The sequence below is a fragment of the Vigna unguiculata genome, chromosome 7 (assembly GCF_037176805.1).
Source record: "Vigna unguiculata cultivar grain cowpea cultivar isolate G323 ecotype 2 chromosome 7, ASM3717680v1, whole genome shotgun sequence".
NCBI classification, from domain to species: Eukaryota; Viridiplantae; Streptophyta; class Magnoliopsida; order Fabales; family Fabaceae; genus Vigna; species Vigna unguiculata.
Genome location: NC_140798.1, coordinates 40,986,150 through 41,012,059, shown reverse-complemented (window position 1 = coordinate 41,012,059; position 25,910 = coordinate 40,986,150). Strand labels below are relative to the sequence as shown.

Here is a 25,910-nt window from a genome sequence, read left to right as displayed (position 1 = left end):
TGTGATAAAGTCACCTTAGCATCACAGGAACAGAGTCAACCCTGTAACATTGAACAGAATGATAGCACATGTATGAATCAAGAATAATATACAGAAGAAGTTGATAGATAATTGAACTATTTTTTAACTGAACTGCACTACTTTTAAATTTAACTAGATTGTTTTTGAACCGAATTACACTAATTTTGAACTGAATATTTCACTGTTTTTGAATCGAATTGCACTGATCTTGAATCAACTACACTATTTTTTAAACCAAACTATACTGTTTTTGAACTAAACTGCATTATTTTTTAACGAAACAATACTATTTTAAAATCAAATCATACTAATTTTGAACCAAATTGTATTATTTTTGAACTAAATTACACTAATTTTAAACCGAACTATACTACTTTTAAACTAAATTATACTATTTTTAAACCAAAGTTTGAAAATGTTTAGGAAACTAATTTTACAACTTTATTAATTTTTTTTCTTTTAAACATGTCTTAATACTCATCTTATTAGTTGCAAACACATTATAAAATGTATGTTTAAGTAAAATACAAGTGATGAATTTAAATATAGAAGAAAATATATATATATATATATATATATATATATATATATATATATATATATATAAATGTAAGAAGGGCTGAATTATTATTCACAGGGACTTGAATTTAAATAAAGATATATTTTTTTAAAATAGAAATGGAAAAACATATTAACATCCTATCGGTACTTAACAAATACTCTTTAATTTTGTAGAGGAAGTCCATATTTAACAAATACGTCAATAAATTTAATGCTTTCTTTGCAAAAAAACATGTATCCAAATAGGTTCTTTTTCTCGTTAAAGTTTATCATTGTCCAGATTTTTCATTGTCCATATTTTTTGAACCTTGTTTATTAGCTTTCAAACATAAAAATCTAAGTTTTTTTACTGTGACAGTGGGTGCTGATTGAAACAAAAGAAATGGAGACTGTTCTAATATAGAATAGAAAAGGGACACCCGGTTCAGTTCGTACACGAGTTAACTGATATAAGTTTGGTTTGTTGAAACTGAACTGAAAAAAAGTTAAGTTCAGTTTTAATTACAAATAGTTCAGTTTTTTTCAGTATAAAACAATGCAATTAACCATGGATCAGTACAATTCAGTATATTATGCCCACCCCTACGTGTACGAACTGAACTGGGTGTCCCTTTTCTATTCTATATTAGAGCAGTCTCCATTTCTTTTGTTTCAATCAGCACCCACTGTCACAGTAAAAAAACTTAGATTTTTATGTTTGAAAGCTAATAAACAAGGTTCAAAAAATATGGACAATGATAAACTTTAACGAGAAAAAGAACCAATTTGGATACATATTTTTTTGCAAAGAAACCATTAAAGTTATTGATGTATTTGTTAAATATGGACTTCCTTTACAAAATTAAAGAGTATTTGTTAAGCACCGATAGGATGTTAATATGTTTTTCCATTTCTATTTTAAAAATATATATATCTTTATTTAAATTCAAGTCCCTGTGAATAATAATTCAGCCCTTCTTACATTTATATATATATATATATATATATATATATATATATATATATATATATATATTTTCTTCTATATTTAAATTCATCACTTGTATTTTACTTAAACATACATTTTATAATGTGTTTGCAACTAATAAGATGAGTATTAAGACATGTTTAAAAGAAAAAAAATTAATAAAGTTGTAAAATTAGTTTCCTAAACATTTTCAAACTTTGGTTTAAAAATAGTATAATTTAGTTTAAAAGTAGTATAGTTCGGTTTAAAATTAGTGTAATTTAGTTCAAAAATAATACAATTTAGTTCAAAATTAGTACGATTCGATTTAAAAATAGTATTGTTTCGTTAAAAAATAATGCAGTTTAGTTCAAAAATAGTATAGTTTGGTTTAAAAAATAGTGTAGTTGATTCAAAATCAGTGCAATTCGATTCAAAAACAGTGAAATATTCAGTTCAAAATTAGTGCAATTCGGTTCAAAAACAGTTTAGTTAAATTCAAAAGTAGTGCAGTTCAGTTAAAAAATAATTCAATCTAATTCGAAAATAGTGCAGTTCATTTCAAACTTAGTGCAGTTCATAAAACAGTTCAGTTTATAACAGTTCATTTTAGTTCATATTATAGTGCAATGCAGTATAGTACAGTTCAGTTTATTAGAAAAAAAAAAACAGTGCAGTTCAGTTCGTCTGAACTGTTTTTCAGTTCAGTGCAGTTCAGGCGAACTATTTTTTAGTTCAGTGCAATTATTGATAATGCAGTACAGTTCGGTATATTTTGCCCAGCCTTAATTAAAAGAAAGGGACGGAAGAAGAAGGTTGTGGATAAAATTTTTTTCTGATAATTTAAAGAAATAAAATTAATTTGATAAATTTTAAAAGGAAGAGCGGAAGAGGTTATATCTTCAATTTCTACGGCTAAAAAAATCAACAACTAACCATTACCGGAAAAAGAAAAAAAAAAGAAATTCCTCCTTGTTATTATTTTTGTTTCCTTTTCTCTTTCATGCAATAAATATTGTAAATTTGTACTTTAACTCTTTATGAGATCGATGATTTTCGCTTTAAGTTACATTTTTGTTCGATGTCATGAGTTAGCTAGATATTTTTAATTAATTGAAACAATTGAAATGTTCTTGTCTTCTTAATTGTTTAGGTTAACTTCTTTAACTTCCTACTTCTCCATTTGTATCTTCGGGATTTAGTTTTAAAATTATATATATATTATAAACTTTGAAATATAATTATAAAGGAAAAAAATTAAGGTGTGGTGAAAGGTAGGAAAAAAAAGACGACGTCACTTATTTTGATAAAATTGAGACTAATAGAAAATATAAGTTATTGTTTGAAGAATAAAATTATATTTATATGTTTGAAAATAAGTTATATAAATTGAAGTAAAAGGTGTGCTTAATATAAATATGTGTCTATCAAGTGGATTATCTTTTCTCAAATAACGATGGACTTTCCATAAACATGACATAAGTATGAGGCGAAAAATTAATATCGAAGGTTGTCGATGTATATGAAATTTAAGGTAAACTTTAGTAGTGATAAAAATATATAAGCACTTCTACTTTTATAAACATAAAAAAATAACAAAAAAAATAATATTATATTCTTTTATCACTTGTTTTCGGTATGAATGAATAATGGAAGGAAATATGTTAGATGTCTAACTTTTTCATGCACACTCTATAAAAAAGAAGAGTGTTGAAAGATATTAAATATATCTTTAATTATCTTTCTCAACAATCTATTTGGATACACATTTTCAAATATTTATTAAAAATAAAAGCTAATAGAAAACTTGTTTATATCATATTTTCCTGAAAAAATTATAGAAAAAGTTATCGAAAAACATTGTTTCTTGAAGGAAATATCGGTAAAAATAAACTAAAATTTTCCATATTTTTAATTTAAAAAACTTCATGCTCTTCCGTTTTTCTTAATTCTTTATTTCATCATACTAGAAGAGTTTAATGATGTACACCATGTTCATATTGATGGGTGAATTATATAGGATAGATAATTTAACCATTTTTCTTAATTTTTTTTAATCTCGTTGAGTCTTTATTTTTTTTTATGACATGGTGAATATTGGCCAAACTTGGTTATTATTAAGGGACCTATGACTTTCTCAAAAGTCTTTAATTTTATATTTTGATATGTAATTTATATATTTTAAAATTATAGTATATTATATATATATATATATTGTATATTATATATTATATATTATATATTATATATTATATATTATATATTATATATTATATATTATATATTATATATTATATATTATATATTATATATTATATATTATATATTATATATTATATATTATATATTATATATTATATATTATATCTTATATCTTATATCTTATATCTTATGTATTTAACTTGTACTATTATTTTTATTTATCAAAATTTCCTCTCTCTTTTATTTACTAGTGTAATAAAAATTCAAGAGAGTAAACAAAACATTATTTATGGCAAAGTTTGGTTGACTCAAATATTATATTTACACTTATTTTTATTTATTTATTTTATATCGGTAGCACTTGTAAGTCATTATCACAAAGACAGGAATCATAATATTTAAATCACAAATCATTATAATTGCATGTTATTTTTTATAATTTGATTTTGAATTATAATTTAGGCCACTTACACACACACACACACGAGAGTCTTCTGCTCCCTCATGGATAATTAATAATTAATTCAAGTATTCCAAAAAAGTGTTCTCCCACTTTTTGGTTCCCTACTTATTTAGTTAACCATACCATTCTTATTTTCTTTATAATCATCACTGCTCAGAGAGAATAAGAAAAGAATAGATAAGAAATTATATATAATTATTTTAATAATTTTTTAAAAACGAAATTATGATAAACTATTAACTAAATAATGAATTATCACTTTACCCATATATTATATATCTACTTTTCTAAATTTCTCCAACATTCTATTTTCCTTTTTTTGTACTTTCTGTATCATCAGTAAATTTTTTTAATTCCGTCAACAGAAACAAATGCATCAAGGCTGAGTCCAATAGACAAAAAGCTTATATTTATTTATTTATTTTAAAAACTTTCAAATTGTATAATTTGAAAATCAAAATAAAATTTTGAAATGTTTTTTTTAACTATTTTTTAATTTAAAATTATGTTTTACTTTCATATTGCATAACTTTTATATATATATATATATATATATATATATATATATATATATATATATATATATATATATATATATATAAATTAAAGTCCTTTAAGAATATACAACCCCATATCTAGAGTAGACGAAAAAACTTAAGTTATGGATCAAAGTTTGGCTAAGGTATAAATATATATTTTATAAAAATTATAAATTGTAAACATTATTTTATTATTTATATCTACATTTTCATTTTCCTTTTTATCTTTTTTTTTTAAATCCAATTATGTTTTTAAAGACTATGACAAAATTTGTCTCATGGTGTCACTTAAAATGTAGCAGATAGTACTTTTTGTCCAGTTTTTCTTGTACTAAAAGGAGAGATAAATTTGAGAGGTGGACTGGGTTGGGCCGTGGAAAAATGCAATTTGAGGCTGTTTCTTCCTTCACCCATCAAATTTCTTTCTGCACTCCCATCACAAAATATTTATAAATATTCATTATTTAATTGAAAGGGAAAATACAAGTAAACATTGGGAACAAATAATATGATTTTAATATTGATTTTTTAAAACATAATTGAAGGTTGAATGTTTTTGTATTTGACTGAATATTGGTAAATTTGATTGGAAATAGATGTTATAGAAGTAGTTTGAAATGAAGTGATTTAAATTTAAAACGTAATTTTATATTATTTTTTAATCTAATTCATAAAGTAGGCGTAAATCTACTTTTTATTCGTTATAATTCGGTCAATGTACGACTTTATACTAATATATATTATTAAATTGTTAACAACAAAATTTTTATATATTTCATGTGATATATATATATATATATATATATTTATTGTATCGTAGGTGAATAGCTGAGTAACTACAGCAATTTTCTCACAAAACATTATAATATCTCTTAATAGTAGATCATGATGGTTTAGTTTTGAACCATTAAACGACTAAATATGTAATTAAGTTTATATAGAAAATAAAATTACATATTCACATAACGATAAAGATAAAAATGAATTTGATCCCAATAATTATATACTTTTTTTTCTTTTCAATCAAATATACTTTTAAGAACAAACTTGACTTATACAAACAAAACTAAACATATTTTTCATAAAAAAAAACTACATTTTTAGCTTCTAAAATCGGCCTAAAAATTATAAATTAAATTAACAACCAATTTAACCCTAAATTAATCAAACAAATTTATATTTTAAAAGTCATTTCTTAAAAAGAAAAGAAAAAAGACTTAATTACCACCACTCGAATCATACTCTAAAATCTCAGTTTTACTTACCAACACGGCGGGTGCGTATATTTTAATGTTTTATTTTAGCAACTATATTTTTTTTGTGTACTGTAATTTAAGATCTAAATCCATAATTGAATGTCTTATTTTGTAATTCACTTTTGAAGTAGTTTTTCAGAGACAAAATTTATCTTTTACTGAATTTAATTTTATAGAGGAATTTTAAATAAATATTAAGCAAATGAATTGGCTTATAAAGTAAAATAATAGTATAAAAAACTTTTGTAAAAAGTTGTTGTTTATATTTTTTATACAAAGGCAATGTTTTTTAATTAAAAAGTTGACTGTATATTCTGAAAGTGTATACAAATTATTGAATACCGATATAGAGAGTAAAAACCTGAACATTTCAAAAAAAATGATTCACCATTAATAGATACTTTCTACTAGTCGTCTCCATTATTTGTTCCGTACGTGTGATTTTATACTTTATATATTACCTTTTGATTTAATATTTGTGAAAAAATGATGACGATTCACATGTAATGAAACAAAGTGGGAGGCATGAACGTGCCACTCTCTGATTGAGTGGGAAAGAGACTTAGAGAAAGTCCTATAAATAAGTGGATACATGCTCTAATTTGAAGTATCACTTAACCAAAACAATGATGGGTAGTGTTAGTGCCATTGCTACCATTTTCTTCTTGCTTTCTTCCTTACTTTTGGCTTCCTCTGACGCACTTGAAAGGCCTCCAATTGTGGATGGACTCTCATGGAACCACTATTTCAGGAACTGTCCCAGGCTTGAGACGATAGTGAGAACCCATCTCCAGAAGGTGTTCAAGAAGGACACTGGTCAAGCACCTGCCTTACTCAGGATATTCTTCCATGACTGCTTTGTTCAGGTATTTACCTTCAACTATTCTTTTTTATGAACTTGTGTTGGTAGTTTTATATCAATCAGATATAAGTCTAATTCATAATATATATAAATGATTGTAATTCTTATGGTTTTATGAGATTAAATTAAATTTAAAGCACACTTCTAACATTGTATCAAAATCAGGTTAGAGTCTATTCTAATCAACTTTCTTGGACATTATATTTCACTCACTGTCTCGAATCGTTAATGGACCACCCACTAATTTTTTGTCCTATGTATGGTATCAATATACCTCGGCAACCCGGGTTTGAGGGGTGACATAAGTAGCATAAACATTGGTTGAATTTTAGAACACAAGAAAGGCAGTGTAATATATTCCATGCATGGATGGTTTTTACATATTTTGAATATTTGACGATGTTGGTGAAGGGTTGTGATGGGTCGATATTGTTGGACGGAAGTCCTAATGAAAAGAGTCAACCGGCAAACATAGGGATAAGGCCAGAGGCGTTGCAGACTATTGAAGACCTTCGATCTCTTGTTCATAACCACTGTGGAAGAGTTGTCTCTTGCGCTGACCTGGTTGTTCTAGCAGCACGTGAAGCTGTTTCTCTGGTAAATTCATGGAAATTTTAGAATTAATTTACTCCTAAACTAATTTTTATTTATTTTTATAAATATTTGTACAGAAACTTCTACTAATATGTATTTTTTCTCCTTTGTTGACATTTAAAAATATTCCACAAAAGTTAAAATAATTTTTTCTCTTGACCAAGTCATATTTTATTGATCATCATCGACAGCACTATGACCTAAAAAGAAGGGTACAATTATTCTCTCTACTAGAATGACTACGACAACACACTTCTTTTTCGTTTGTACAAAGAACCACACCACTTTAATAAAAAAAATATTATTTCTATTAATTATTACTCCATACTTTTAAGAGAGCGTGCCATAAGGTATTGTACAAAGAATCTTAACTATTTAATTAAAGAATCAATGAGTATTGTTTATATGTATAAGAATGGTTAACATTCTCTTGGTAATATTTTTTTTTTCTCTTTTGACTTTGGTTTTAGACCGGAGGTCCAAGATTTGCAGTGCCACTGGGAAGAAAGGACGGTCTAACCTTCAGTATAAACGCCACAAGAAACCTTCCACCGCCGTCGTTCAGAACCGGCCAGCTCCTCGAAACATTCGCGGCCAGAAATTTCAGCACCACCGACGTGGTGGCGCTCTCCGGCGCGCACACATTTGGGCGGGCCCACTGCTCCACATTCTTCAGCCGGATCAACCAGACGGACCCACCAATCGAGCCGTCCTTGGCGAAGAACCTGAGCAATACGTGTCCGAGTGCGCAGGCTCCGAACACGGCGGTGCTGGACGTGCGAACCCCGAACGTTTTCGACAACAAGTACTACGTGAACCTTGCGAAGAGGCAGGGCCTGTTCGCCTCGGACCAGGACCTGTTTAGCGACTCGAGGACAAAAGGGATTGTGAAGTCCTTTGCTTCCAATGAGAAACTGTTCTTCAATAGCTTTGCCGATGCGGTGGTGAAGCTGAGTCAGTTGGATGTGTTGACGGGGAAACAAGGAGAGATTCGCGCCAAATGCTCGGTGGCCAACAAGGGGAAGGAGGGTTTGGTGGTGACCTCTGTGGTGGAAAATGCTGTGGATTTACGCGGTCACATGTCACATTAAGGAATCTTCGTTTCTTAACTTAATAAATTAGTGATCGTTTCTGCAACGTCTGATCCTTACTTTCGTTCTATCTTCACTTGGTTGCCTTTTTTCTTACTACTGCTTACTGTGATTACCAGTTTTAAACCCTTTATACTCTCATTTTCTTAATTTAAAATCAACCAATTGAACCTCAAAATGAAAAAATAAAAATAAAAATTAAAAGCCATGCCACGTTGGGTTTAACAAGTCGAAAAAAAGAGAAGAATAATGAATATGTTCACACCTTCTTAGTTTATACAAGGCGGCCAAATATTATTTATTTATTTAGTTATTATTATTATTATCTTATAATTAATAAAAAATATTTTTTTTAATTAGTATTAAAATAAACCTTTTTATTAAATTTATAAAATGTTATCACCTTAGTCCTCAGAATATTAAGTTCATATTTAGGGTCAATACATCCCAAGATTAGGACATAGTGTTATTCTCACTGCATAACTCATTTTATTTTATTTGAATATAAATGATTATAAGAGTCTCAAAATATCTCTTTACTTCATATCTTATGTTAAAGCATACTCTGAGCCAAATAAAAGAAAAACAAATAAGTGTTAAAATAATTTTATAAAAAATATATAAAAATAACGATTAATCTTTAAAAAATAAAATAATTATATTATAAAGAATAAATTAGGAATAAGTAATTATTTTAAAAAAATTATTTTATATACCGTTATAGATAATTTTAATATTTATATAAATTTTAAAATTATCAATATTTATTATTATATTAAATCTCAAATTATAATTTCCATTCGTATAACATTTTCATGCATTGAAAATGTCCCTTAATTTCATTTCAGTTTCAATGACCCAGACTTCCATCCAATGATCTCAATCATGCCTTCAAGTCCAACATGTACTTTTGTTATATGACTTTCTATCAAATAAAAGTCACAAACTTTCATGTACTAAGTCTAGTGTAATTAATTTTAATCAATCAGAAATAAAGTTCATACGACTTTTTCTTTTTACTGTGTAAAACTTATATGCAGATCATTACAATAAAATTTTATTTTTTTAAAATGGAAACTGATGGAAAATTATGTGTTTAAGAAATTAAGTTTAATTATTTTAGAAAATGTATAGTGGTATTCTTTTAAAGGAATATGAAAACAAGAGAGAAAATTATAACAAAAATACCTAAACTATAATAAAAATAATATTGACTTAAATAGATGTTATTTTTAATATTTAGTTTCTTAACAAATGTATTTAAGAGTTGTAATATTATAAAAGTTTAAATATGTTTTTTTTTCCTTTACTTTCAGTAAAAATTTGAATTAGTCCATCTTCAAAACTTTGATCAAATTTAATACACAAACTTTTGAAAATATATGGATTTAGTTATTTTAAACCTATTTTGATAAGTTTATTTGACGTTCTAAATACATCTTAGAATAACATTTAAATTGTCTATATCTTTTAACACATTTTTGTTTCAATATTAACTAAAAAATGCGTTTAAAACATTAAATAAACATAATAAAATTTGGTTAAAAAAACTAAATTAAAATATATTTTAGTTAGAAAATTAAGTTAAACTAACATAACAAAAATTAATTTCAATTTTTAATAAAAGACGAGACAAAAATATATTTAACTTGTTACATAAAGAATTATGTAATACTTCCTTATTTTTTTTCTACCTAACTTCTAGTTTTGGTTTCAATGAAAGTTGACACACGGGCCTCATAGTCTTATCCTTTTGTGTATATTTCTTGGATAAAGCTGCACACAAGTCGCATGCTTTAATATATCGTCACAAAAAAAAATGTGTGGATTAAATGACATGAACATGGCAGAACCGGGAGGATATTTATTATTTTTAAACAAAACTATTCGAAGGTTTTTTAATTATTTCCTCTAGTTTTTTAAATGGTCAATTTTTTTAAAAGATTTTTACTTATATTTAATTGTGATTTCTAAAATTCAGAATAATATTAATTTTTTTTAAGTATATCTTTAAGTTTAACATGATATTTATTGAGTTATACATGCATTCATTACGGCATAAAAATAAAATAAAAATATTATAACTATTTAGTTGAAATTTTGAGAAATATTTAACTTTTCCTTGTTCTATAAAAAAATCAAATGAGGCAAAGAAAACAAAGCGAGTGAATTCATTTATATAGACTAGGTTTGAGACTTTTGATAACGTTAGGTGAAAGAAATTAATTTTTGTAGTCATTTTGTGTGCTTGCCTTTAATAATGTGATGTAGGTGAAAGAAATTAATTTCCCTAGTCATTTTGTGTGCTTGCTTTAATTCTGTGATGTTTTATTATAATCAAACATTAAATAATAGTAAAGTAATAAGTAAAGCAATTTTGAAACATGTTTCAAAAAGGCGTATGGAACTACATAGAAAATACCAAAAGAGCAAACTATAGATATAAAAAGAATAGTACAATAAAGTAATAAAAAGCAACAAAAGTTATATATTGATGAGATTGAAATAGATATCAAACTATAGAGCTTTGCGTAAGGTTTCCAAACTCCTCTAGTTTTTTTTTTTAATTATTACTTTTCTAAAATTATTAGCTATTAAAAATAAACTTTATAAAATGGTATTTTTCCTCTTATTTTTTTAGTTTCAAGGAATTTGGAATAAAACTGGCTGAAAAAGAATAATTTTAAACATAAAAGCACGAGATTTGATGGCCATCAAAGTTGAATTGAAGTTATTCAATGTACACGGCCTGTCCAGTAGTAAGAGAAACTAATATTAAAAGTAGATAAATTTTAGACATTATGTTAAAGAATATTGAATGGAGGAGATTTATGCAGTTGCAGTAATAAATTTAAAGGATGAAAATCCTGACACGTACTGTGATAATGATATTTTAATTTATTTTTAATTTATTATTTTAATTATTTTCAAATTTTTATATAAAAAATAATAAAAGTAAATAAATAAAAAATGATTGAAGTAATAAATTAAAAATAAATAAATAAATAAGTTAAAATATTATTATTCTTTGAATATAGCTTGTATTCGATTAAATCTCATCTGGTCCACTTGCCTCGTCATTGTCTAACATTTGTTTCCTCTGGAGACGTCGTTGAACCAACCACACGGCTGCTTAGAATCCTCACACAAAACTCCATTTTTTTATATTATTCACATTCTCCCACTCTCCATTCTTCACACTCACTACTTTTCTATAAATATGCCTTGCTATATCTGAACCCATTATTACCTTTCTACTTTTGATCATGGCTTCTATTTCTTGTAATAAGAATGCTATTTTCAGCTTTCTTCTACTCTCTATCTTTCTTTCTGTTTCAGTAATCAAAGTGTGTGAGGCACAAGCCAGGCCTCCTACTGTGAGAGGTCTATCGTATACCTTCTATACCAAAACTTGCCCTAACCTTAAATCCATCGTTAGAACTGAGCTCAAAAGGGTCTTCAAGAAGGACATTGCTCAAGCTGCTGGCTTGCTTCGCCTTCACTTCCATGACTGCTTTGTTCAGGTAATTAATCTGACACTAGTTTACAGAATAATGAAAAAGCACACCACACAAACATAAAGACAAACACTTGGTACTCGTGTGTCCTTTGCATTAGGCGAAATTATTCCACATTTAGCTGTTACGAAAGATTGATTGATCTGGGTCTACAAAAATTGATGAGTTTATATTTTACGTTATGGTTATAGTTCTATATTATATATATATATATATATATATATATATATATATATATATATATATATATATATATAATATTGATCTTACTCATATAACATATTTGAGATTATTTTAGTCTAAAAATCTTAAGACAACGGTATTATGAATCTTTATTTTTATATAATGTTTAACTTTGTCTATTACAATAATGTGAGATTATTCCTAATAATCTCCTCTTATTTTCATTTTGATGATTCTTTTCTCTTATTATGGATATGGTTACGAAGGTTAATCACTCCAAATTATTTATTATAAATATTTATTTTTATATAATATTTAACTTTGTTTATTATATCTTAAAATTTAGACTTGAATTATTTTCAACGTCATGACGGGGAACGAAAAAGTTTAAACATGTAGGGATGTGATGGGTCAGTTTTATTAGATGGATCTGCAAGTGGGCCGAGTGAGAAAGATGCGCCACCAAACTTGACTTTGAGAGCCGAAGCTTTTAGGATCATCGAAAGGATTCGTGGTCTGTTAGAGAAGAGCTGTGGAAGAGTCGTCTCATGTTCTGATATCACTGCCCTCGCTGCACGCGATTCTGTTTTCCTTGTAAGTACCATTATTTTGGCACACTCTTTTTATTCTCTTAACAACTCTACATAATCACTTTTTATTCAATCATTTAATAATAACACAGTTCTCAAATCAAACTAACTTTTTTTTTCTTTTGAATATTATTCAGAGTTTTATATTAGTTATTATTGAAAAATATGACAAATATAATTGTTATTACCATTTTCCATATTCTCACATCCTTTAAAAATCGAAATGAAAAATAATTTAAATATATATATATATATTATACGTTATTTTAGAACAAAATTATAATAAAATATATAAATATATATATATATATATATATTATACGTTTTTTAGAACAAAATTATAATAAAATATATAAAAATATATATTGATTGACAGTTATTTTATCATTAAAATTGAGTTCAAAACAATAATTTTAAAAGTTATAATTATAAAATTAGAAAAATATGTTTTGGTCATAATGTGACTTTATATCTAACGAAGAAAATTGAGGGAAGTGAGGAAGGTTACATATTTTCTAGAAGTGTATGAACTAAAACTAATTTTAATTCAAATATGAAACTAAAAACACTTTTTCTTCTTCCCAAACTTAATCATTTTATCATTAAATTTAAAAGAAATAAACATAAGATAATAAAACACATAAGTAAATATTTCAATTTATTCACAACAACAACTTTTGTTCGATAAGAGAAAAACACGTAAGTACGAGAAAAAGACATGATAAACGACATTAGAAAGAATACGCAATTATAAAAGAATAAGTCCCTACCTGAGGTTAAGAAAACAATATCATGGTCCCTTATTATATAATCCTTTCCTTCCAATTTGAAAAAAAAAAGTAGTTAAAAAGGAGCAAATATTTAATATACCATTATACCTTTTATCGTTAAAACGTATACACACCAAAATAATATATTTTTATTTAAAAATAATTTTCATTCTTTAAATATACTACTTTTCCCTCCTTCTTTTATCAATCAAGGGTGTGTGAATAATTAAGTACGGAAAATGAATTTTTGACAATTTTTTTTAGTAAAATTGACAAACTTTTTATAAATAGGATTAAAGTAGATTATTTTTTTTTAATGAAAATGAAATAATAAAAACAGTACTTTTTTTTTTACTTTGTTCAATAATTTGTCAAATTTGGATAAAAGAAATTTTCTTAATATATCATTTAGTACCCATGTTTTATTCAATACAGTAATGTAAATGCAGTTGGCTTCTTCTTTTCGTACATTATAATACAGACATGAAAATCAAAATCAACCATATCAGATCCTCTATCAATTTTTTGGTGTGGTTTACTGCTAAATAATAAAAATATACAGTCTTGATATTTTAAATATTTTAAATATTATTTTAATATATTTTAAAATATTAAAATTAGTGATAATAAATATATTATAAAAGTATAATAGAAAAATAACATGAAAAAAAAATTCTAAGAGAGAGTCGAAATTCAAAATCAATAAACTGGTTACAAGTACTTAATGCATGTTGAAGAAAATGGAACCATTCATATTAATGAAAAAGAAAATACATAAAAGGATTCTTTCTCCTTTTGTTTGTTGATCATGTATCCAAATTGGTTGTTTATTATGAATCACACAGTCAGGGGGACCAGACTACGAGATTCCCTTGGGAAGGAGAGATGGGTTAACCTTTGCCTCTAGAGAAGTGACATTGGACAACCTTCCACCGCCCTCAAGCAACACCACCACCATCCTAAACTCCCTCGCCACCAAAAACCTCGACCCCACCGATGTGGTATCCCTCTCCGGTGGCCACACCATAGGCATCAGCCACTGCAGCTCTTTCACCAACAGACTCTACCCTTCACAGGACCCTGTCATGGACAAAACCTTTGGCAAAAACCTCAGACTCACTTGCCCCACCGACACCACCGACAACACCACAGTGTTGGACATTCGATCCCCCAACGTCTTCGACAACAGGTACTACGTTGACCTCATGAACCGACAGGGCCTGTTCACCTCCGACCAAGACCTCTACACCGATAAGAGGACCAGAAACATTGTCACCAGCTTTGCCATCAACCAGACTCTCTTCTTTGAGAAGTTTGTGTTCGCGATGCTGAAGATGGGTCAGCTCAGTGTGCTCACCGGAAATCAAGGGGAGATTCGTGCCAACTGCTCCGTCAGGAATGCCAATAGCAACTCCTTCTTGAGTTCCGTCGTGGAAAATGTGGCCCAAGAATTCATAGAAATGTAACCGGGTCGTGTTTGTTGTATATGTTAGACCATGAATAATGCGTAAACCCTTGTTTCTTGTACGCACTTGAGTTGTAATAAATTGAAATATCTGAATGAGACCTTCTCATTTGCATGTACATGCGCACAATATATCTTCTACATAACTTCCTTGATAGTAAAATGGTGATTGTTAAGAATGATTCAACTCGTCCCTCTCATCTTCTGTAAGAACACTTGTTGTGGATTGGTGGGTTCTTTTGGGCGTGCTGTAGTATTATCTGTTCAGACCAAATCTTTCTTTCCAAAAATTGTTATTTTTTTATTTTTGCATTAGCAGATCATGCGGCCCAAATAATGAAATGTCTATATCGGACCTGGTTCAAATTAGCCCGTAATTTTGTGGGCTTGGATTGTCTGGAATGTCTTTTTTTGGTAACAAGGGGTGAAAGGGCAAAATAGAGTGAAACTAAGGAAAAATAAAAGGTGGGAATAGAATAGAATAGAATAGAACAGAAGAAAATGAATGTAAGAGAGGGTGAAGATGATTATGACAGGCATTAATTAATAGCAATCTGAATGGAATTGATAGAAGGGAATCACAGTCATTCCACAGTCTAGAAATGGATTTGAGCCAACCAAATTCCAGGGCAGTGATCATACTCCAAACTTCAACCACAAGAACACTCATGGAGACAACTATCCCTTTCCATCACAATTACGTATTTATATACTATAATTTTATTTTATTTAAAAGTTTTTTTTAACTGTTATAATAGTTGAACAATGTATTTTAAATTGAATTTTTTCCAAAAGTAAATAATTATATAAACTTCCCAATTAAAAATATTAATACCAGAATGAATATGATTTATTGTGAGGCTATATTTCGTTTAATTAGACGACAGGGTGTGGTGGTATATCAAATCAAATTTAGAAAACGAAATGAGAATGAATGGAGAAAGGTTAAAGAAGAAGCTTAGGTAATAAAGCATTATATGAGAATTAGGTTAAAGGAAATTAATGTTGGGATTGGGAAGAAGTTGCATGAAAATAGGAAAGTAGCAATTAGGTGGAATGGAAATGAATAAAGGAAAGTGAAATGAAGAGAAGGAAAGAGACCAGAAGGTGGGTGCTTAATAATACTGTAGGGATATTGGGGGACTAAGAACGAGACATCCTTAATTTTATTCTTCGTTTATTTTCACTCTACAAACTTTTTTTATTTTCACAAAACTTTCTTTTCTATTTTCACAAAAAGGTTTTTACTCTTTAAGGAAGTTTCTTTCTTCGTAATTTTAAAGATTAAAATTATCCATGATTACAATTTTTAACAACTAATATTATGTTCTACTCTTCCACTTTCAATTCGAAAGCCTGTTTTTTCAAGCAATAAGATGGTAGTTCACACCAAGGTGTTTGTATAAATTCCTCTGCAATAAGCATGTTGTGTATGATCACATACTGTTAATTTGATGTATAGTTTTCCCCTCATGAAATGATCATAACAGTGTAAAGGGAAAAAAAAAAAAAGAAAAACAGAGAAAGAGATAACGCTTGGCAAAACATGATTGCAGTTTGCAACATATTCACTCCACTCCATATGAAGAACAGTTTGAGTCATGTGAAGTCTTTATCTGCATGCCTAGAACTAAAAGGGAAAAGTGTAGTTAACTTTAAAAAATGAAATAATGGCATATCATCATTGGATCAGAATAGGTAACTGAGCAATGCAATGTGGATCAATCATTGTTATGAGTCATCAAATATTGAAGGATTTATGTTAAAAAAATCACCAGTACTGCATGCTGAAATGCCAAGGGAGAGAGATGCTTCTGGTATCAGCATCATGATGCTTTGCTTGCTGTAATAAACTTTAGGTTAATGAGAAGATGCACTCACCCAACTTTAGTCAATGCAAAACCAGGTTAATTATGAGTTGCATGTTAATTTGCTTTCAGCATGAACAATAAGAGTGTCTTGTCTTGTTGTCTTACTTGGATCCATGCCAGTACATATATAATTTCAACAGCTACAACATTAAGGTTTATCATATATGTCTACACCTACACGTCCTTTAACATTAAATGAGAATAAAGACTTACGTATAATAGGTATTCTATGTAAAAAACATTGGATTTTATTCCCTTAAATGTAAAATCAGAACATTAGAATATTCATTAGCATAGGCTGAAAGGTAAAAAAAGGAAAGGAAGGGAGCATAAACCTTCATGCATAGGTTGCTCAAGTGATCCATCAACCTAGCAAGGTCCCTTTTCGGTATCTGTTTTGGTAGAGGCTTGCTAGGTTTTCTACTTTTGGATTCAATAAGATACCAATTCTCAAATAATTCATTCAGACTATATATATTTGACTTAATTTGATTTCTTTATGGCCATTATACTTTCATTTTGGCAATCTTTTCTTCTTCAACTTGAGAAGATTCATGAAGATGCTTGCTGAGTAGACCAAATCGACCGAGTGATTCATTCAGAAGCTATAAATATATTTTGGAGGCTATGAGAATACGGAGAACCAAAGCTTTTATAGGCCACTTGATTTTGTACCCATACCATAATACATGTGGGTCTACCGTGTATCAGAGTCTTTATTTTTCAGTTTTCTAATACAAGTCTACTCTAATCAAATCATACACAGATTCTGATTTCTCTTTGTATTATTTGTATAACGTATTACTGAAACGAATTTCATTAATGAAAGTAGAGGTTTGAGCATGGAACTTCGTATGTGATGCGACTTCCTCAATTATTTGTGTTCAAACCATTAAAAATTTAATGGATAATTCATCAAACATTTGATCAGAAAATGTGGAGCAGAGATGGTTTTGTCCCATTTGTGCAAAAAATAATGATACTAAACTGGTCAATCATATATATAAGAGATCATAATCGCAATAGATAATTTCTGAACCAAAGCAAACAGATGAAGATAATCTTTTCAATCTTTGATCTGCATGAGGGACCACAGAGCACTAAGGCACTGATTTTGACATAAAGAGAGAGATGAGTCCCATTTGATTTTCATTAAGAAATGGTTGGGACAGTGGAAGTTTGGCGTGACCAAACAAAAATAAATGTGTGAATGTGTAATAGCTTGCAAATGGCAATTCAGCATTTGTTCAAAGCATAGCCTAGTGCCTTATCTCAGTATCAAAAACTAAATAAAACAACAAAGTTGGGACCCCCCACTACAAAGGGTGGGCATGAGAATTGATATTGTGTCATCACTAGTGTAGATGGTGGCATCTCCTATTTCTACAAAGCGTGCCCCACTTCCCACACTACCAATGACCCTCATCATTCTCAAACACCACACATGGGGTGCCACCACACAGGATCATGATGTACCTCTTCCCTCTAAAAACCCTCTACCAGCTTGTCCATTTTTGCCTATGTAATACAAATATTTCATGTTTCATGCATTGAGAGATCAAAGAGAACTTTTTTTTTTTTTTTCTCTTTCTGAAACTTGGTGGATTAGATGATGGAGAAAAGCAAGTCTTTTCCTGAATACTCCTGTTCTTACACTGAATTTGGTTTCAGAGATCGGTCCAACTCATATAATTTCAATGGGCCGACCCAGAAGGGAAGTGGGTTTAGTACATCAAATGATCCAGAGCTCAAGAGGAAGAAGAGAATCAAGGCCTATAATGTGTTGACAGTGGAAGGAAAGCTTAAAAGTGGTGTCAGAAACAGCTTCAAGTGGATCAAGAACAAGTTCAGTGACATTCGCTATGGTGTGTGAACTATGACCAAGTGCTACCATGTCTTCAGTAATATCAGACTTTGAAGGTAAGGCCTTTGTGAAGGAAATATTGCAGTGGTGTATTTGTGAGGTAAGATGTTATGCATAAAAAATGAGAGAGAGCAGTGGCTAGGTTGGAACATATAATTGTTCTGAAATCAAGGGTTTCTTGGCTGGTCTTTTGGTACGAGGGAGAACTAACTAGAATGCTTTGTATCAACGAGCAAGGATTCAAAATATTTCTGAAAACTGTGATTAGTAATAAACTGTTTTGGATGTGTGATCTCTGTTCTGAACTTCTTATCCAATGATCTGAAATAGTAAAAATCTTAACACGGTTTCCTACTTTACAATTTTAACAATAAACACCTTTGCTCTATGTTTTGTTCTAGAAACTACATATTTGAGGCCTATCCAATACAGGTAATAAAGTAACTTAAAACATTCCCTGCTTCTTGGTATAAGAGTCAACTTAGTTTATCCTTCACTTTTGCAAGACAAATACATATTTATTAATTCCTGGTCATAAGTTTGGTGATGGTACTTATCATGTTTCAATATCTGCAATTTAAACACAGTACATAAGTGGCTGCAATATCTGTTGATGACTTTTTTCAAGATGAAGACGGGTCTGGCCTCAACCTGCCTAATTTTATTTTTTCCTTTCACTCTATCCAAAAACGCCTAAGAAACGACCCTTGTTACAATCTTCATATCTGTAGTTGGATTTTCAATGTTCGACATACCACACATGGTTCAAAGAAACCCTGTGATTAAAAGAATTGCATAGTTTCTGACCAAATTTGTATGAGTCCCATAGTTACCTTTTTACTTCGAAATTCGCAACTTTAACCCTCCAAACTCAGTATCGAACTTTGAAATCATGAAATCCAAATTCAATGACTAGACTCTTTCAATTGATTATGAGAAACAGAAAACGACGAAGGATTGAAACAAACAAGTAGGAAGGATAATAGAGATTTAGACAAGGGTATCATGGAATGTGACACCCCAACTCACAGATCGTCACGTATGATGTAGACAACCAAAATTTCCTAAGCTTGATAATGATATGAATAAGCAAATGCTTTCTTTAATTATTGATACAGCAGTGTGAAACGATCAATTGCAAGTTCCAAACCCAATTGTATGTCTCTAGCTCTACATTCATTCTTTCTTCCCTTTTTCAAGTTGACAATTTTGTGAGTACTTGTGTGAAAGTTTCTTCCTTTACAAATTGTATAAAAAAGCAGATCCAAAAGATAGAACAATTCAGTGCATTTTCTTCTCTCAATAATAAAACGAAGAATTTATTTAGATTTTTACTTTTGTTTTCCCGTTGATGGCTGTCTATTTACTACGCAATAATCCTAGGTACTCATCAGTTGCATTCGTAATATTTCATGCGCGCAAGGATCTTATGGTGTAGTTAGTCCCACATGAATATAGGCACTAGAATAGTAGAATGCGTGTAGCATAATTATTTAACCTTTTCTTAATAATTTGTTTATTTAAATAACAAATAATTGACACTATAAAAACATTTTCCAAAATTAACGGACTAACGGTATAGTCGAACAAAAAAATTGATGTGGCTCTAAATTTTGGAGTAATTTTGAGATGTGTGTGCACACAAAAAAAGATAAATAAATATACAGTATCCTATGGTATCAATTATTGGATGCTGAAGGGGAATTGAACCATGTGCATAAAGTTGTGCCTAGGAAATGTATAGTACAGTAGTAAAGTTCATTTACAATCTAATCAAAGAGATTTGGACAAGCATGCAACTTGGGCTGATGCTTATTGAACGGGAGAATCAAAATGTCAGGCCACAGCAATAGGGAAAAGAATGTGTGAAGTTTTTCAGAATGCACCAAATACTAAAATAAAAAATAACCATTTTGGGTTTACATATTCTCCATAGCCTAATGATCAAAATCCAATAGTAAACGTTCTTCTCTTTTTAAGTATCTGAATTCTCTGGTGGAAGCTGACCTGAAAAACTGGTCAGGTCTGTATCTACTGTCATCTTTCTTGGTAGCATTTGGTTTAGATTTAGGTAATGGAGGAAGGTTTTTGATGTTTTGTTCACCAACATTAACATGGTGGTGGTGGTGGGTTTTTGGAGATAGCTTTCGATCTAATTCCCCAAATGGAGATAGAAAAAAAGGTGATTGGTCCTTAGCCCCTCCTGGGTTTACACTAGATGAGGTACTACTTGTGCTACCCATGTCTTCAGTTGGAGCATAAGTTTCAGGTTTAGCATTCCTTATCAATTCCTGAAACAATATGTGAAACCAATAATTTGAATCTAACTCCATCAACCAGTGGGAAATCTCAATTTTTCATTATTCACTCACAGGAAGACCTGAAGCACAAGATTTTAATACCTCTTTAGAAGATACAGTATGCTCTATTGGCCTCTTAGATGCTGAACTCTTACGACGCTCCAGATATGTACGAGAACGTCTGATTTTAGAGTTCATGTACCTGTAAAACAGAACATGTCACATATTTTCAGATACGAGATACACATACACCATTAATCACTGTCACATATAGATGCTGACTTATGTAACAGAAGAAGATATCTATATGTGTAATAAAATGACTGAAGCCATTGTCGAAACCTTTATAGCTAAAAAAGACTTACTTGATCTGTTCGTTGGCTTGAACATGCTCATCATCCTCTCTGAAGAGTACAGGCAGACCAGAGAGGTCACACGCCAATGGGCTTGAAAAGAAAAACTGCACACAAAAGACACTCGTACGTTGGAAATTTGGAGTAATTTAGGTATTTAATTATTTCCTAACTGCTCTCTGGGAATTGCATACTAAATTTAATACTACTGCACAATTTTTTAGTGTTTTTCTACATGCACTAGTTCTACAAGATAATGAGCCACTACTACTACTGAATCATCACAAGAACATTAAATCTATATAACGTAATTTTCATTGAAGATGATTAGTCAAATAAAAAGTGCACATAGTTATAAATGCGCGTATAAGTATATATTCTATGTATTGAAAACTTGAACTGCAAATCGGTGGCCGAAATTGAAAAGTCATAGCAACATATTGTAACTGGAAAAACGATTCAATCTTCAATGAAATGTATTCTGCACTGAGTAGTTTAATGGTTTGGAGCCAGAATAACTTAGGAATATGACTTTTAAGATTCAATCTTTATACTCTGCTAACCTGATTTTTAAGAGCTTTGAATGCAGTTCCACGGAATGCAGGATCCAAAGCAAGCAAAGTGCATAAAAGACCTAAAGAAGAAGAAGGGAGATCCCCGAAAGTTTCTATAAGGCTGGGTCTATAAGACTTCGGAGGTCTAAAAGTTATAGAAAGTTTCAATTTTCTCCAATACTCCTCTGATGGTGTGCCACATAGCCTGAAAATTTTATGAATTTGCTCAACCTGGAAGCAGGGAAAGTTCATGCTTAGCAGATCAAGAAAATTGAAGACAGTAAGAAATGCAGACAACATAACACAAAATTATACAGAACAACAGAAATAGAAGACAATATAAAAAGAAAGGAATTTCAGAAATAGCCAAAGATACTTGAACATAAAAGGAAGGCATTATCTTCATCACCTCATTTCTACCAGGCATGATTGGGAATCCTTTGAACATTTCTGCGAGGAGACATCCAGCACTCCACAGATCAACACCAACTCCATAGTCTGTGTCACCTAACAACAATTCAGGAGCTCTGTACCATAGCGTCACAACCCGGCTAGTGAGAGGTTGATGATGATCTGGACCATAGAAATTGGCAAGTCCAAAATCTGCAATCTGAAGCATCCCATTTTTATCAATCAAAAGGTTTGATCCCTTTATATCTCGATGAAGAATTCCCCTATCATGGCAATGCTGCAGACCTGAAAGTAATTGATGCATATAGCACTTGACCTACATTAACTTTTTAAGATCATTAAGGAGAATAAAAGGGTTCAGATGTTAAAATCACCAAAGCATCAAAGAGAATCTTTTAACCTGTGGTTCTGATAGTCTTTCAGGACGAGCAATAACTCGTGCCAAATCCGTTTGCATGAAGTCAAAAACTAGATATATACTGTACTGCATTCTTGAAGTGGCTAATCCTTTAAGTTTGACTACATTGGGATGATCCAGTCTCTGTAATATCGTAATTTCTCTTGCCATAAACTTTATGCTTTCAGGCTCTGATGTATTGAAGCGAACCTTCTTCAGGGCCACAATTTCTCCTGTGTCTCTATCCAGAGCTTTATAAACATTGCTGTAGGTTCCTTGTCCAACCTGCAAAACATAAATAACATAAGTCAATTAGTTTTCTCAATAAAACTTAAGAAGTAGTTGAATACCGTTCCGAATAAAAACTTCTGTAATCTAGATAGAAATCAATATGACGATTCAATTGATTTAAGTTTTCATGGTATAATTGATCGAACCCCGATTCAACAGATTAATAGTGCTTCAAATCGATCGTGCATTGCACAAACAATTGAACTGTCTGCTTTCATAAATTGCCAAATTCAAAACACCTATTCTCAGAGCAAGTGGAGATACCTGGAACTCTAATGAGATTCAAGCAGAGAAAATTATAAATTGCAGAACACTGACTCCACACCTTCAAAAGATGTCTGAAATCATTTTTCAAACACAATGTGGCGTGTTCATGAACTAGAGCCTACAGATAACCATATTCACTATGCACAGAATAAGCAAATAATTTTGCAAGAAAAACTCTGTAAAAGCACATTGGTACTTAAAATTCCCCACAACCCTTCATACCATATGATAAACAAAATTCATACAGAACCAAGAAACAAAAGACCTTATCAATCATTTTGTAGGATTCAGCACTCCTGGGAACCAAACCAGCCAACACTTGTGCAGGGACATTATCAACCAACCACCTCGGCCACCCATCTACCATCTCATCCTCAAAGCAAGACTTGTTTGTCACTTTCTTATCATCACGACGCGTGACTCGCCTCCCCTCTCTTCCAACCACCTTGCCCTTATGATGCCCAGCAACATCCTTGGCAACACCAGACTCAACTATATTCTTTACGGGTTGTTCTCTCTGATGCTGGTGCAGCCTGTGATGGTGGTCCTTATTGGGGTCATGTCTTTGGCCAGTGGATCTCCTATGTGCGACAAAGTCAGAACTTGCGACATACCCATTATCCAACTTCAACCTCTCTAGGTCCCTGTAGTCTGGACCTTCCGAATCCAATGGCTTGGCCTGTACACAGCCCATAACAGGATTTCTTCAGCTTCTATGAGTGCAGCTCCAAAGAAAAGAAAAAGAAAGATATAGAGAGAGACACAGAATAATGGTAGAAGCCGACCACGGACGGCACATTTGGAATGTTGCTGTGGGTAATCACTCTGAGTCACAGGCAAAACCAATGGGGGTGTTTTCTTCTTTGGGTTTTCCGCAGAGAGAGAAAATGACTGCGCAGTTCCAAGAATGGGAGAGAGAGAGTTAGAGTTTTGAAAGAGGAAAGGAAAGGGTGAAACTTTGAAGATGGAGAGACATATGGAGTGTGACAGTAGGCAATGGCGTGAGTGAGTGTTGGGCGCACGTGTCTGTGTGTGGCAGAGATGTTAGATCTTTTATTCTTTTGTTGGGTCCCACAGCCGGCAACCTTTGCAGAATACGGACACCCACCAAGATTCGTATATCCATGCTAACACATCACACGTTTATTTACTTTTTATACTATTTACTATCTCAGAAAAGGAATAAAAGAGAGAAAACTTGTTCCTACGAAACCTATCCAAAAATATTTTCTTACTAAAAGTACATGAAATAAAAGGAAAATTACCTCACTCCTAATTTCTTGCTTTAATTTTTAAGAAGTTATTATACCATTTTAAAAGTGGTAGATAATTTATTTAGTAAAAAATCTATTTTAGTTGTTATAAAATATTTTTCATATATTTTTATGCTATGTACGGATAAAATTCTTTTTTTTTCCCTTCGATTAATCAATTTCGCTATTTTTATTTTTATTTTCTATTTCATTTCAATCGTTTCTGTTTTTTTTCTCTTTTATTTCAATCCTTATCATAACAAAACATTTTATGATCAAACTCACAAGTGGGTAATACGATATGTTTGCATATGTGCTCAGTTTTATTGAAATTAGAAAGAGATCACGAAATGTTTTCTATTTCGTTTATCATGGTTTTGAGTCGACGGTGGAGGATTTATTTTTTATTTTAAAAGTCAATTAAATTAAATTGACTTAATTTACGGATTAAAAAGATTTAAACCGAGTTAAAGGTGGGTGAACACACTGTTAACCAACAAAATATTATTAATTTTTTTACAAATTTTTATTATAATTATTTATTCTAATTATAAAAATTTATAATTTGATATTTTTAAATATTAAAATGTTTTTTAATAATATTTGAATAATTTGACTGTGTGATTTATTTGTTTACAAAGTTACATAGGTTTGATATTTTAATATTTAACTACTATCTTTACAATAATATTTCAAATTTGTAATTCTATTATTATAAAAATAAATAAAGTCAATTCACTTTTCTTGTAATACGATAAATATATAAAATAAATTAAAAAAAATATTCGTAAGTGAGTCAACTCACCAATTTGTGGATTGCAAAAATTTTGACTCACAAAAAATGAGTCAGAAATTAAGCCAACCCTTTATTAGCTTAACCCGTGCTAAGTCAACAATCCATGTGAACTGGATTGGCTCACTTTGACACCCCTAATTCTCTAATCTTAGATATTATGTTGTGTTTGTTTATGAAAATTTATTATTTAAGAGGATAGATAAACTTTGTTTCAAGAAATTAGAGTTGATATGTGAAGATAAATTTGAAGGAAAATTAAATATTATCATCCTTTTTATAGGTGAAGACATACATGAAAAAGAAAAGACAACTCAATAATACGAATTTATCCAAATATCCTTCGACCTTTTTAAATTTCAACTTAACAAATATGTCTTTTTACTTAATATTAACAATAATACAAAAAACTAATAATAATAATTATATTTTACTTTATACTAATTTTAACCGTGAAATAAAATTATAATTTAACAATTTTATCTATTAAAATAT

The 25,910-nt window shown here is 30.1% G+C and overlaps 4 protein-coding genes across 4 annotated transcripts; 3 read left to right on the top strand and 1 right to left on the bottom strand.

Annotated features, from left to right (window-relative positions):
- The first annotated feature begins 6,582 nt into the window (after window positions 1-6,582).
- Window positions 6,583-8,581, top strand: LOC114189824 (peroxidase 12-like). Its single transcript, XM_028078524.2, has 3 exons — window positions 6,583-6,854; window positions 7,262-7,447; window positions 7,915-8,581. Exons 1-3 carry the CDS (start codon window positions 6,615-6,617, stop codon window positions 8,533-8,535), a joined length of 1,047 nt encoding a protein of 348 aa, XP_027934325.1. The 5' UTR covers window positions 6,583-6,614; the 3' UTR covers window positions 8,536-8,581.
- Window positions 8,582-11,772: 3,191 nt separating this feature from the next.
- On the top strand, window positions 11,773-15,180 carry LOC114189675 (Peroxidase superfamily protein). The gene is made up of 3 exons (XM_028078309.2): window positions 11,773-12,059; window positions 12,636-12,830; window positions 14,442-15,180. The coding sequence occupies exons 1-3, from the start codon at window positions 11,802-11,804 to the stop codon at window positions 15,060-15,062; spliced, it is 1,074 nt and encodes a 357-aa protein (XP_027934110.1). The 5' UTR covers window positions 11,773-11,801; the 3' UTR covers window positions 15,063-15,180.
- A 3,172-nt stretch (window positions 15,181-18,352) lies between these two features.
- LOC114191949 (uncharacterized) lies at window positions 18,353-19,088 on the top strand. Its single transcript, XM_028081423.2, has one exon. It carries the CDS (start codon window positions 18,542-18,544, stop codon window positions 18,803-18,805), a length of 264 nt encoding a protein of 87 aa, XP_027937224.1. The 5' UTR covers window positions 18,353-18,541; the 3' UTR covers window positions 18,806-19,088.
- A 1,391-nt stretch (window positions 19,089-20,479) lies between these two features.
- LOC114191948 (putative serine/threonine-protein kinase At1g54610) lies at window positions 20,480-24,371 on the bottom strand. Its single transcript, XM_028081422.2, has 7 exons — window positions 23,635-24,371; window positions 22,815-23,096; window positions 22,413-22,730; window positions 22,013-22,234; window positions 21,462-21,556; window positions 21,199-21,298; window positions 20,480-21,087 (listed from the first exon to the last, which is right to left on the bottom strand). The coding sequence occupies exons 1-7, from the start codon at window positions 24,061-24,063 to the stop codon at window positions 20,734-20,736; spliced, it is 1,800 nt and encodes a 599-aa protein (XP_027937223.1). The 5' UTR covers window positions 24,064-24,371; the 3' UTR covers window positions 20,480-20,733.
- Window positions 24,372-25,910: the final 1,539 nt, after the last annotated feature.

Coding starts and splice junctions, on each gene's coding strand:
- LOC114189824 (XM_028078524.2), top strand. CDS start 6,615: ATGATGGGTAGTGTTAGTGCCATTGCTACCATTTTCTTCTTGCTTTCT. Junction 6,855..7,261: donor TCCATGACTGCTTTGTTCAG/GTATTTACCTTC, acceptor ATGTTGGTGAAG/GGTTGTGATGGGTCGATATT. Junction 7,448..7,914: donor CACGTGAAGCTGTTTCTCTG/GTAAATTCATGG, acceptor CTTTGGTTTTAG/ACCGGAGGTCCAAGATTTGC.
- LOC114189675 (XM_028078309.2), top strand. CDS start 11,802: ATGGCTTCTATTTCTTGTAATAAGAATGCTATTTTCAGCTTTCTTCTA. Junction 12,060..12,635: donor TCCATGACTGCTTTGTTCAG/GTAATTAATCTG, acceptor TTAAACATGTAG/GGATGTGATGGGTCAGTTTT. Junction 12,831..14,441: donor CACGCGATTCTGTTTTCCTT/GTAAGTACCATT, acceptor TGAATCACACAG/TCAGGGGGACCAGACTACGA.
- LOC114191949 (XM_028081423.2), top strand. CDS start 18,542: ATGATGGAGAAAAGCAAGTCTTTTCCTGAATACTCCTGTTCTTACACT.
- LOC114191948 (XM_028081422.2), bottom strand. CDS start 24,063: ATGGGCTGTGTACAGGCCAAGCCATTGGATTCGGAAGGTCCAGACTAC. Junction 21,299..21,461: donor CAAGCCAACGAACAGATCAA/GTAAGTCTTTTT, acceptor TCTGTTTTACAG/GTACATGAACTCTAAAATCA. Junction 21,088..21,198: donor ATACTGTATCTTCTAAAGAG/GTATTAAAATCT, acceptor ATATTGTTTCAG/GAATTGATAAGGAATGCTAA.